The sequence below is a fragment of the Vidua chalybeata genome, chromosome 3 (genome assembly GCF_026979565.1).
Source record: "Vidua chalybeata isolate OUT-0048 chromosome 3, bVidCha1 merged haplotype, whole genome shotgun sequence".
NCBI classification, from domain to species: domain Eukaryota; kingdom Metazoa; phylum Chordata; class Aves; order Passeriformes; family Viduidae; genus Vidua; species Vidua chalybeata.
In genome coordinates, this window is record NC_071532.1 from 19,399,117 (window position 1) to 19,413,298 (window position 14,182).

The 14,182-nt window shown below is 37.7% G+C and overlaps 1 protein-coding gene across 1 annotated transcript in view; it reads left to right on the forward strand.

Annotated features, from left to right (window-relative positions):
- DAAM2 (dishevelled associated activator of morphogenesis 2) overlaps positions 1–14,182 on the forward strand; it is a 170,579-nt gene that overhangs the window by 90,178 nt on the left and 66,219 nt on the right. The window contains exons 4-5 of the mRNA XM_053938696.1: positions 7,683–7,757; positions 14,049–14,143. Coding sequence (XP_053794671.1) covers positions 7,683–7,757; positions 14,049–14,143 — 170 coding nt within the window. The remainder of the gene's footprint in view (positions 1–7,682; positions 7,758–14,048; positions 14,144–14,182) is intronic.

Here is a 14,182-nt window from a genome sequence, read left to right on the forward strand (position 1 = left end):
CTGTGTTTTCTGGAAGACAAGAAATGAAAGTATGGCCTTCATCACCCTTAGACTGATATCAATATCAATAATTGATTTGAAGTGGCTTTGAGTTTTAGAGGAGGTTGGAAATGACACATCATGTGTCATATATAAGATACAGCTTCTGCAGATTCTGTATCTTTGAGTGCTTAGGAAGCAGAAAAAAAAAGTGAGAGATGCCATAATTAGTTCCAAAAAAATTATATGTTTAACTTGACTGGAAAGCTTTCAGCCCTGGTAGAGCCAACCATCCTTCAAAAATTACTGATAATCCATTTTAATTTCTAAAGGCTGGTGAATTTCTGTAGCACTGAAGCTTCTCTCAATATTAGGAAACGCTTTCTAGGCAGGAATCCTCATTGTTCATAGATGTATCCCTTTTTCACTTTTATACTTTATTTTTTGACAGTGAGTTCCACAATTTGACAGTATTAGGTGTTTTGTAATATAAATAATAATCTGAAGCCTTTGATTCTTCCTTTGAGAGAATTGTTAGTAAGCAGCATCAGAAGTCATAATTAGGTTTGTCAAGTTACTGGCAATGGGGCAGAGCTCAGGCTAAATGAAGCAAAAAAAGAAAAAACCCACCCTGTGATCCATTAAGGAAAATATCCCTGTGTCATAATGCAGTGAAATGTAAGCATGTATGGATATACCTGACCTTTGTGAGAGGCAATTAGAACTCCTCAGTTGCATGCTCCAACTGGTCATTAATGAATATTCTCTTTTAATAAGTTACACAGTAGACTGCTTTTGTGGCAGAAGGATTATTATCTGCACATCAATAGCTTAATTCCAGGGAGACAAGTAATGTTTGCTTTTCTCAATCTGGGTAAATTGTGCTTAAAAGGCTTGAATATAGCTTCCTTCCCAAAACTCTGAGACTATTTGTTTAAATGCTAGTCATAAAGTCTGAGAAATGGAGCAGTGACCACATCTGTCTAGTGAATGGCTCAGTCCCATGATCTGTGCTATTTCAAAATTAGCATCTCTTGGGACATGGTTGGCTTTTTGGAGGCATAAACTGTCTGAAAAGCTTAGATGCATTTTAGCTCCACTTCTGAATTAGCATTTTGTCCCACAGCAGATCAAACGCATTTTGTGTCTTTTAATGAAAGTGCTTTTTATTTGTGATACTTTGGCTGCTCTGGACTGCGACATAGCAAATAGATTGGACAGTGTGTTAATAAACAAGTAAATGTTTCTTTGAAAGCTGAACTTCTTAAAGTGAAGGAAAGTCACGTCAGACATGAAGAAAGGAAGAACGGTGATTTGAATGAGAGTGCAGTACAACTTATGTGGATTGATTCTTGGCTGTACTTCAGATTTCCTGTGTAACTGAGTACTGTGTAATTGTCTGCATCCCATTTTTCTTGTTTCTGCTAATCTCACTGATAGAGACACTGAAAAACCCAATACGTTAATTTCTTGAAGGACCTTTGTCAGTGTGCAGTGCAAAGTGATGCAAGACTGGTTCAGCGTTGTGATGAGCTGAGTCTTTGTCTCCGAAGGGAAGAGTTGCACTTATTGGAAATGAAGAAGCAGTAATAGCCATCTTCCACCCTTCAAGCAAACAAATACCCCACCTTGTTTTTAGTAGCCAGAATATTCATGTGCAAAGCAAGGGTTGCACCCTTCACTTTGAAGCAGAACATGGACCCGAGTCTGAATCCCACACACCTCAGATGAACATTTTAGCAGCTAAACTGTTACTGTGAAGAGTGTGAGAGGGCTTCAACAAGAAACTGAGCATCTTTATCCAACAAAGCTTTCTTCTTAATTGATGTAAATTATGTTAAAATTTCAATCAACTGTCATTAAAAAAAATCCAAACACCCCCCAAAAATGCCAAGTTATTTGTAATCTGTGGCAAGCACATTTCTCTCTCTCTCAAGATTTTTTATTGAGGTGCACAGAGAGAAATGAAAGAGAAAACAATTTCTATTTCTGTTCCTTGTTTTTCTCTTGTGGAATGTGTTTAGAGAATTGTTTACCTAGAGTCAGCGCTTGGTTGGACCATGGTGGATTGTTTGGGCCTGAGAGCCAATCGGATCCACCTGTGTCTGGGCTCTAGAGAACAGGGTCACGAGTTGTGAGTTAGATATGATAGTTAGAGGAAGTAGCATGTAGTATTTAGTATCCTCTTTTATATAGCATATTAATGTATTATAACATAATTATAATAAAACAATCATTCAGCCTTCTGAAATAGAGTTAAACATCATCATTCTTCCCATTAGGTTCGCCGACATCTACAACAGTAATCAGAGTTCCAATTCCCATTGCTTTTCAATGGGAAATTTGAAAAAAAAATATCTACAGGGCTATGATGAATAATACATTTCAGTTTTTTCTAAATTTTCTAAGTTTCTTGTAATGACTTGAATGCCATGATTTGTATTTTCTGAGCTGTATGTGATGGTGCTGACCTTTCAGACCAGGTAAAATAATTAATCTTTCAGCTCTGTGATGTACTTGAAAGATGTGTGAAGGCTGTTGAGAGGAGGAACGACACTAACCTTAATGTGGCTTTTGCAAGGAAATGCTCTTCTTTGTGACCCAAGTATCAACTTGAGCATGCAGTGTCTGGACATGATGCAGTGAACAAGCTTGGACAGGAATTTATATCACAGTAGCCTCATTTTATATTCTTCATCTCTGCACATTGTTTTTATTGATACAGAGAGGAGCTCAGTGAACAGTGTCATGGCTTCCTGTCCAAGAAAGGTTTTATACCCACATTTTCTAGCATCAGATGTGTGGCTTATTCCCATCCTGTTCTAAGCAGTGCAAAACAGTAAGGTCAGCTGTCTGCCCTACTGAAGAGACGGGATAGAGAAGGAAGTCATGTTGCTAATGAATAGATAGCATCCCAAGAGTACCCATGCTTGTCCTGTGACATCTGTAACAGAGGATGCGTTTCCTGATGCATCTGTTCAAGGAGGAAGTTTTATGTTATAGTTTGCCTGTTAGAAGGACTTCATGAGTCCTCAGCGATTTATTGCAGGGGTGTGTGTGTGCGTGCAGGTAGTGGCAAGGTCCACATAATGGTTGGGCACCCAGAGATGGCAAGCACCTGCTGATCCCGGGGAGTTAATATTTGTTGACATTACATAAAAATAACCTGATATTAATGATGGTAGAAATAAAGGAGTACTGGGTTTAGTCTTAGAGTGTGGCAGTGTGTTCATAACTCTGACTATGAGTTTTAATTGTCATGTCAGAATATATACCTCTCTGTCTCTTTCTGTAGGAAAGAAGCCTTCTAAAGCTGCTAGTTTTGTGGATGTATTTAGTAATGCTCTGACATGCTCAGACTTTCAGAACATGATCTGGAGAGCTGCTCAGTATTTTTGGAGCTGGATTGGTGCAGAGTGAAATAGCAATGTGTCATCACTGGAAACTGAAACCCAGTGCTTGCCCTAAAAGAGCTTCAGTGCAGGCAGTTTTGCAACAATGGCAATGGTCTATAATGCTTGCTTGAGTGTGCTGTGGCAGTCTTTGTATTGCAAATGCTTGTCCCACTGACATGGCATCCTGTAGAAGTCTCTGGTCTCTAGAGAACAGCTTGCCCTATGGATCAGGTCTCCCGGATTTGCAGAAAAGGCTTTCAGGATCAGCTGAGCTGTGCACACTTTGCTTTATTTTCTTTCATTTTTGATTGGTTCAGATGGTCCAAATATTTGCAGAACTCCATTAAGTCCTAGTTGGGATGAAGTCATAAGTTCCACTTTCCACCAAGTCATGGAGCCTGTCCAAATTAGTGTCAAAGCCTATATAATACCTTGGCTATATTGCAGGCTTGTATAGTATCAAGATCCTGTTTTCACAGCAGTTACATAGTTGTTACTTTAGTGAAGAATGATACGGCCCCTTATAAAGTGCACAAGCTGACGCCTGTTTTTTAATGTAATATTTACACTATTCAAGGAGCTAAAAGAAAGCTTTGCTTTAATAGATTCCTTCAGCTAATGTTTTTCCTTATACAGATGGGTTATTGTTTCCAGCTTTTGATACCTATGCAGCTTTATATATTAAAGCCCTTTTTTTTTTTCTTTTGGTTGGCTTTTTTGCCCTTTTCTGTGCTTCTGGAACAAGGGAAAAGTTTTGCCATTATCTTCAAGTTGCCTTGCAGTTTTCTCTGAATATATTAAAAAAAACCAAAACAAAACAAAAACAAAACAAAACAAAAATTTTGCACACCACACCACAGATTTAATTGCTTTTTATTTTCAACTCGTCTTTCCCTTCTCAAGAGAAAGCCTGGTGCAGCAATCTTTTAGCATGGACAGAACTCATATAATGTAGGCAGTTAAATTTTGTTTTTTCCCAATTACTCTGATGTTACAGGTGTGAACATGACTTTCTGGTAAAAATGTCACTCAGGAGATTGCTGTAAAAAAGTCTAATGACTTCATGGGGCTGGAAAAAAATCTACATGCTCAAGTATAAATAGCTTTTTGGGACTTCATATTGAAATAGATTCCCAGGTTTTATCCACATTATCATTTATTCTAGCAAAGTAACCACACATTGACAACTATAAAATTCTGGTGTGAGCAGGGACTGTGTAAGACCACTGAAATTGAATGGACTTTTTTGCTTAATATTCTTCCAGACCAAAACAATTTCAGAAAGTGAGGATTGCTTACTGGGGTATCTGTTAATTTTTTTTTAACCTCACAATGTACATCTTCTGTCTGGCCTTGATGTGTAAGATTTTTTCCTGAATTATGTTCCACTGAAACAATTTTTTTTCCCAGTTTTAATTCAAAAAATAAGACTTTCAGACTAAGAGTTCAGACTAATTTGTAATGAATGAAGAATGGTCAAAAGCAGGATATACCAAGGACTTTGACTCATTGTCAAGCTAATCATATATACAGATATACTTGAGGGTATCAGAATCTTCTTGTCATTGGTTCTGATTGTGAGATTTCTAGTGTTTTGGGTTCAGGTAGGAAATTGTTCAGAATTCTGATTTTTTCTAGTGTATTTATCCTGATGGTTTTCAGTCTCCATGTTTAACGAAGACATCTGAAATGTTAGTTGTAGGATTCAAGCATTTGTACTTATTTTTCCCCCTAAAGAATCTTAAGGCCAAAAAGTATTGTAGCTTATTTTGGAATGTAAAGGATGATTTCAGGCATTCCTTAATTTATATGTGTTTGTTTCTTTATTTGGAATTCAGAATGGAGGCAGGAGAAATATAGAAAATACATGTATTGACTGTTCTGACAGTGTTCTTGTCAGGTGTACTCTGCAAACTATTATAGTTGTCAATAGGACTTTTATAATTCTCTGCAGAGAAACATTTCAGAAGGTCACATGAGCACTTCAGATGGGTGGCTCAGCTGGGTTTCCTGCAGAATGACCTTACTTCATAGTTCTATATATGCTTCCTATTTCTGTTATTCTCTTTGAGGATGATAAGATTATCAAATAAAAATAATGCTGTATTTATCTATTGTATGTTTTAATTTACTTTTCCATTGTCAAGGTCATATATTGATTTTTGCAAGGGAGGTTAAGGTCTGCCAAGTGTGAAACTGTTGTTAGCATTGCGGCTGCCACTAGATATTATTCTGCACAGAAAAGGGCAGCAAAAGGCAGTCTACCAAAAACATGAGGTGTGGCCATTCTAACTGGCTGTTGGTAGGGAGTTGCATATTTCTGTAATTCTCTAGACATAGACATTTGACATAGATATGGGTCTGTCTGATACCTGCTTATTGTGGCCAAGAAAGGGAAGTAAAGAAAATTAGCAGACCTTCTCAATTAATGTGAGAAACATCACTTTGTTATTAATTGCACCATCTATTATCATGAGGTGGTACGTAGTGTGTGCATAGCATTTGTCAATACAGTTGGTATCTCTTTCCACTTTGCCAGCCTTTCATACTTTTGGAACAGTGATATTTATCTGTACAATGCTTTGTTTAATTCTTCTGCTCTTCTTAGCTGTTCAGTTGGGTGCAAGGGATTAATAGATTTACGACCTGTACTGTGTGACCTGACACTGACATGACCTGTGTCTGCACTGCAGTCCTTCTCTAGATGAGGACAAAGGTGTTTTGTCAGTGTCATGAATGGAGATGCTCCTTTAGTTTACGTGTTGAAAATCCAGTGGAAGAAAGAGAGGGGAAGATCCAAATCTCAGTCATGACTTTGTTTTTAAATCAAAATACAAAGATTTTGAGTTGTGCAGAATTGTTGTCATGTGTTGGTACGTACCCTGGCAGGAAATTGTCAGGTAGCAAGGTGTTTACTGAATGTGGCTCAACAGGAGGCATGTAGAGCTATTTCTCATCTCTAAACCAAATAATAGTGGAATAGTTGAGGTACTCTGATAGGTGTACACTTTTACTATTATTATATATATCTTCCTGGGTATTCTAGTTTCTCTCTTCCAGTTTTTCTAGTGTGGTTAAGCTTTCATGCACAGAAAGCATTGGCAAGATCCACACAGTCTTCATATGCCTTTTGGTCATCCTTAGGATGAGTCAAGTGCTTCAATCTCTAACCATATGCTAGGCATGTTAATATTAATTATTTGTAGTTTATAATGGGAGATAAGGATCCTGGAAAGCAATCCTCATGTTACCAGTGACTTACACCTATGTAGAAATACATATATTCATTAGAAGGAAATCTAATTTCCTTTGAGCAGTCAAGGAACAAAAAAAGAATTGGTTCCTGAGTCAGTGTAGGTCTTCTTTTAGAAGGTTGATTGAGATTAGCCTACTGAAGATGATTTCAGGTGGATTACATTGGAGGTAAGGAGATAAGGATTAATACTGCTCCTGCTGTAACTGAGGGGATGCTTTTGTGCTCCTTTGGATGTTCTGAGATTTTGATTGACTTTACATTATATGGTAGGATTAGGACAGGATAGAACAGAATATTTCAGTTGGAGGGACCGACAACATTCACGTACTACAACTGCCTGACCATTTCAGGACTGATCAAATTAAAGCAAGTTGTTAAGGACATTGTCCAAGTGCTTCTTAAATAATCAATTTAATTCAAGTCTTGGGGCATCAGCCACCTCTCTAGGGTGCCTTTTCCAGTGTCTAAACAGCCTCTTGGTAAAGCAATGCTTCCTAATGTCCAGGCTGAACATATTTTGGTTTATCACATCAAAATGATACAGTCTTTATCTTCTTTTCAGGTTCCTTTTTTTCTTTTTTTTTTTTCTCCATAGCAGATGCTAAACCCCTTTGTTGGTGAATTCCACCATCACCATAACAGTAGAGAGACCAAATAATTTATAAAATCTGTCAGTATAAAGATACAAAATGTAAACCTGTAATCTGTAAATGGGCCATACTTCTACTTGGAAACCTAATATATTTAAGGGACTGAGGTTTGCTGCTTAGATGCCAAAGATAACTCTATCTCCATCAAACTTTATTATTCTGGATTCAATAATCTGAGCTGAAAGGGATTCTTTTTATTTGACATACCATGGTGACAGTGTTAACTTTACACTTTCAGAAATGTTTGTAATAAATGCCACACATCCAAGTGCATTATACAAGAATATGGGGGAGAGAGATAACACAATAAAGAGCAGAGCAATGAAGAATTCCAGGTGGTTTTTGAGTGATTTTCATCCCGTAAAGTCATCTTGTGTAACCTTGCCTAACTTTCTGTTTCAGGAACAAGAAGATCCTAATAAGCTTGCTACCAGCTGGCCAGACTACTACATTGACCGCATCAATTCCATGGCAGCAGTAAGTTACCTCTCCTGCTAAACAGGGAAGATTTCCTACCATAGGGATGCGTTTCTTTAAGAAGAAGTCCTCAAAGGGGAAGAATGGTAGGCCAAAGGCATAACTGATTTAAAATACGGCTTACAAAACAAGAGTATGAGGATTAAGGAAGAGCCCTGCTCTAGCATTATAAATGCTATATTAGAAAGCACGATGAACATTTCCATTTTTTATTTCTACAATATTGAGCACTGAAGGCAACCAAATTAGAATCTGAAATGAAAATTGAGGAGAATATTTTATGAATCAGCAAAAAGCAACTATTTAAAAACTAGGTGAAGTTTTATTTTGTTGTGTGGTTTCAAGTTGATTTGTAACCAATCTACAAAATAACACTTAGGTTCTTAGTTTAGTAGAAGAATTAAAGAGAAGGTAGTTGTTTATATAAGATAATATCCAGTAATATAAGAGCATATAAATAAAAAAACATAAGGCTATAACACCTTTGACATAAGATACAAGCCAAAAGATATTTGAGGAAAACCTTTTTTAATTGTCCTTGTTCAATAACTGTATAGTGTGTCTCTTCCTCTGAAACATCCAGTGAAGCTGGTCACCAGCAAAATCAGAACATCTACATATAGTGTTCACTGATCTCCTTTGATTTGGTAGATTTTACATTTTTAAATTTGATTATTTTACTGAATTTGTAGTCAAATTTTTCCTCCAATTACTCATGTGTAGTGTCTACTCAGCTTTAGTTGGTGGTTGTGCAAAAATGATGATGATAGAGTTCTGTTCCTAGCATCTTAGGTAGTATACCTTGCTTGTTTATGAATGCTTTTATTTTAGATTTATAAAGGCTTCTCTGCACCTTTTGTATTGTGGTTATGAGCTATAAAATAATTTTATAAAACTAACTGTTCTTAATAGATGCTAAATGTGGCAGTAATTATGTATTTCTCATGGTAAAATATGTCTTGCCAAATAGAACATCCTAAGATTTAGAAGCTATAATAACTCACTTAAGAGGATAAAAAATAACTGCTTTCTACTGAGAGTCATGAATAAACAAAACTGTCACCTTCCTTCATGCCATATTTTCATGGGCCAGAGTAAGGGAATAGAAAGAATATGGACTTATTTTTAGAAAAGACATTGAGCTTTAGTGACTGGCATGACACTCTGCTTTGATTTCCTGACTGAACAAATTTACTCTACAAGGGCCATTAAGAGGAAAAAAAAATAGTATGAAACCTTGCAGTGTTACTGAGCCAAATACCTCTGGTAGGATTTGATCCAAAGCCTCTTGAATCTACTGAAGTTTTTCCATTGATTTCAGTGACTTTTGGGTTAGTCTTTAAATGATCTTGATGTAAACTTGGAGTGAATATGTATACACCACTGTTGTATATCTGGAACAGCTCCATAGAATGAGACTGTATTTTGGCCTATGTTTCTAATTTTAAATGTGTTTTAAGAGCACCAATAAACACCAGCTCTGGTAATGTTGTTTGCATACCTGAATGCCAATGCCTGAATGATTGTTAATCTTTTATTTGGCTTCAAGACTCATGATTCACTCTTATACTTGAGGTGTTGAGAAGACACACTGGGGTTAAAACCCCTGCTTCTGATTTACCATTTGGTTGCCTCATTTTTCAGCAGGTGAAACCAAGTTGACTTGATTTTGCTCTAAATTGTAACAGTGGAAAACTGGAGTAATCCAGCTAAGAACCAGCTCCAACACACTTTAAAAGACATGTTCTGTTCATTATAATTTAGACCTCTGAGATTTCTAACTTTCAAGCAGTTATTTTTGGATCCCATATAATTTCAGTTCTAAATTTAGTGGTGGGTTTTTTGAAATTTTTTTTAAACTGCATCCAAGTGGAGCTGACTTTGAAGCTGTGAAAGAAAAACATGTTTCATGCTGCTTCCTGACAGTATGTAGTGTATTTCAGTTTGTGTCTCTTGGGCTCTATCAGGTATTGCAATATTTTAATTAGAAATATTGCAAGAAGTATTGGAGTTGAAGTGGTAGTAATAATCACAGAAGTGTTAGTTGAAAATGCCTTAAATCCTGCTTTTAATGAAATTTTATTTTTGCATCTCCTGTGGATTTGAAACATAAGAATCTTTTCATGTTTGTTTTTCACATCCTTTATGTTCATTTGTTTAATAATGAAGTCCTTTTTAAATATATATTATCTTGGCAAATATGTTCCTCCTTCTCACAGATTGAGTGGAAATGGCACCTTTTTTGTGCTGATATCATTAGGTATCTTTCTGTGGATTTCAGCAGACCAGGGCTCCTGTGCACAAGGATTACTTTCTCAGAAGCCCTGCTGTATCTGCCTTTCACAGATTATGCTTGAGAGTAATGTGGTGATTCCTGACATGTTTGACGTTCCCTGCTTGTAACCTTAGACCATTATGTTAGGAAGCACTTTAGGTCACAGATTCCTGATCCAGTTCAAAAAAATATGCATTTTATGCACGGTTCTCTTCCCATAATTGTTTTTTGTTGCTATGACTTCTCAGATTTTTACGTATTTTAAACCAAATTCTCACAAGAGTAAATATCTAAAACTGTATCTCTTTACTAGTGTGCAATTCACAGCATGTGGAGGCACTGTCCCAGACTCCAGGTAGCCTGACTGGAAGGAAGTAGAACATTGGTACACTGTCTTTAGCACCAGTCATTAAGACAAAGGGACAGCTGCTAATCATGTTTAATTTAGAAAGCGAAGCCTCCAAATTTGTCTAGTCTCCTGATCTCTGCATGCTATAAATAATACTGGGAGGGGGATAGGGTGCATGCCCACAATAGAAGACTGTTTCCATTATCAATGTCATTGTCATCTGCTGATTCATCAAAACACAGATGTTTCTTTTCTTAAAAATACAGCAGCTGCCCTGTTAATATAACGTGTAAAGAAATGTCCCTGTGCTCCTCCTGCCCTCCTTGCCCCATTATATTACTTGGCAGCACAAATAAACACAGCTCGCACTTTCCTGAGGAGGAAAAATTCTGATAGCATTGTGTTGCTTTTATGATCTTGGCTGTGGATGCATTTTCACAGAGAGACTTTCAGGTGAGCAGTAGTTGAAAATCCAGCTTTTCTGGAGAGGTGGCTTGGTTGAGATTGTGAGATGGGTCAAGATTAATAAATACAGCTGTAACCAGGCCCTTTTCCTTGACTCAGAAAACATTTGTTTAAGGCAGAGCAGCTTCACAGGATGTTAAAAAAATATATATGTATCTTTCAGCAGAATTTAACAGGTGTATGATAACTTTCTCATCTAAGTTAGATGATGTCTATGTTACTTTAAACTTTCTTGCGTAAAAGTTCAGGTTTTTTTTAATTATGTCTATTCATAGTTTATTATTTATAATTTCTTCAAATAAATTTATTCTAATAATAATTTATTGTATTAGTTCAACCTTAATGTTAGTTAGAGATGCGGTGCACCTTGAATTTCGGGTGACTATAATGAGAAGTCAGAACATCCAGATTGCTTTTTCACTCTTCTTTTTGTTTCTTACCTTTTTCATTTCACACATGTGAGGCTATTAAGTAAAATTAGGTCTGTTATGCAGTGTATTGTTGATGGTGGTTTGTGTCCTTTCTTTATTTTTCTCTCTCTCTCTTTTCCCCACGTGCTGTCATCATGGTCTTTGTATTTTCCTTCCCAGTAGTTCTGAGGAATGATTAGCCATTAGGATAAGGTGTGGGAAAAAATCTGAACTTTTTAAAAAAATAAAATATTTCATTTTAAGTGGAGCCAAAATTTTAAAATAATTTCTTATACTGCATGAAGTTTTACATATAAAATTCCACATGAATGATTGCTTTCACAAATTCTTCAATTTTCTTAACTGGCAAACCAAGTAAATAGATGCTATGCTTTCCGAGGTGATACACTTGATCTGGAAAACTTCAAATATACAAAATATGCTTTTAAAAAGAGCCCTATATATACACTGTCTTTTAGGCACCAGAAAAGGACCTGGCACTATTTTGCTTCCCCTTCCTACTATTTTGGTTAACTGATGGTAACTATCTGCCTCCTGAGCCCAGCAGACGTTAGTCCTCGAGTGCAGTTTGTACTTCAGGAAAGCAATTCATCAGTCAGCCATGTGAATGAAATCCAACCTCAAATAATGACAGTTTCCTCCCCTCTGTCTCCCAGGGACAGTTATGTTTTTTATAACTCTTGCCGAGAAAGCCATTTCACAATGCAAACCCAGTTTCTTTAGCGAGGGCATGAGGATTTGAATTCCTGGCCATTCACAAGAGTGAGAAATGAAGGGCTCTTGGCTGCCTGCAGCTTTAGAAAAGGGGTTTTCCATAATCACCCTCTGTTGTAAAGGCAGGATTATTTGTATTTGTTTCATTTGGAAATGGGCCCTTTTCACTCTGAACAAATGACTGTTGAGCACCTTCCTACCCTCCATTTGCTTCTCCCCCCACCCTGCCACCCCACAATGGCTCAGAGGAGAAATTAAGCCATTGGAGGAATGGGAACTTTTCAAAGGAGCATTTATGGGCCAAAGGAAAGATGACCAGATGGGCTGTCACCCAAGAAAATACAAATCAAGCCCCAAATCACACCCGAGGACTTTGCCATCCATAACGCCTGTTCAGGATTTCTGTTTATTTTTCAAAGAGGGGGATCATATATGGCTTGGCTTAAGAATTTCAATTTATGTTTCTGGCTGTTGGGGGATGCTGGCAAAAGATAAAACATCAGCTCATTTTCCATCAGTAGCGCTCTGTCATTCCATTAGGGCAGGAAATAGCTTGCTCTGTGACTGAGTGAATTTGACTTTAGCGTGGATCAGAGAGAGGACCCCTAGAGTTAAACACATCTCCCCGTGCCAGCTGTTCAGCATAAGACAGCAACGGCGTGCAGCCAAATGACCACCCTCGGGATCCGACATGTGTTGGCATCACATGACTTGCAAAAGCGAGCAGTGGGAGCCCTTCCAAGGGAAGTGAGGTGTTGGGCTGGTGGCGAGGCTGGAGAAGGTTGAAGGAGGTTCCGGTGAGAGAAGGGTTTTCTTTGGTGCTTGCTAAACAGTAAAATAAAGACTGAAATATTTTGCTGTGGTGAGCCATAATTGTAGCTACTCAGATTCCACCACAGAGAGGTACAATATCAGATCCCTGATAGATGATACTAGTTTAATTGAGGGTTATTCATTTGAGAAGGGGTTCAGAGCTCTTTCCAGATACCACTGAGTGATATCCACAAAAAGTCCTGCCAAAAAGAGAGTCATTTATCCTCTCATTTTACAGTTTGAGCGACTAAGAAGACATAGCTATAGGCTAAGAATTTCCAGCATTAAGTCTTGACTTTTTCAAAAGACACACATGGGACTTGTGAGCCTGAGTGATATATGCAAAGGGCACTGCAGAGTCTTGCTTCACATGACAAGGTTGAGGTGGTGCTGAGTGTAGATCTGGAACCCTAATTTTCTGATATGCCACTTTTTTAAGGGCTTTATCTGACTTTGAGAACCATATTTTTTTGTGTGTGTTCTACTCATTGTCTCTCACCTTAATTTACAGTCTCCCACAGCAACTTCAGTTCCAGTTGACTTCAAGCTGCAGCGTTTGCAAGCTGCATACAGGGGGGGAAATCTAGGCTTTGTGTGTTTCAGTTTACTTGTTTAAAAAAGGGACAGGGATTTTTATGATGCTTTTTGCAGTAAATGTTCCTAATTAGCAAGGGCAAAGTGTATAGGGAACACCAGCATCTTAAAACAGGTGATATACTTTGCATGGGGAGGAAGAGTCAAACTTGTATATACAGAAAATGTAATTCAGGGTACTTGCAGGCTTTCTTGAAGATGATTTTATGCTTTGAAACCTGACACATAAGTCTGGTTTGGCTTTTTTTTTTTTTTCTTCCCTCCACCCCAAATCCCTCCAGTCATGTCACTCTAATAAAAGATATTGCCTCTCCCTACAAACTTTGCCTCACACATCCATAGATCACCACAGCAGATTGCTGTTCCAAATTACATACAGTTTTCTGTGGGCATACTGGCAACTGTGATTTTTGGGGGGTAATCTGAGAACCCTAGTTTAGCCAGTGTGGCAAAGTGATATGCTGCTGCCAGTCCACATGAGCAGCCTCATCTGGATTCAGTTTTGTAGCTGAGGCACTGCTTTCCTAGTGAGAGGTCATCAGGCACCTCTGCATGTATTGATGGGATAGTTGTTTTTCATAATTCCTGGCCTGTCTCTTAGCTTCCATGCTGCTCGGGCTTTCCTAATTGCCACCTTCTTTTGTTAACAGATGCAGACTCTGTATGCTTTTGATGAAGAAGAAACAGAAATGAAAAATAAAATAGTTGAAGACTTGAAGACAGCTCTGCGGACTCAGCCCATGAGGTAATGTTGTTTGCCTTTCATCGCAGTTCACTGCCTCCC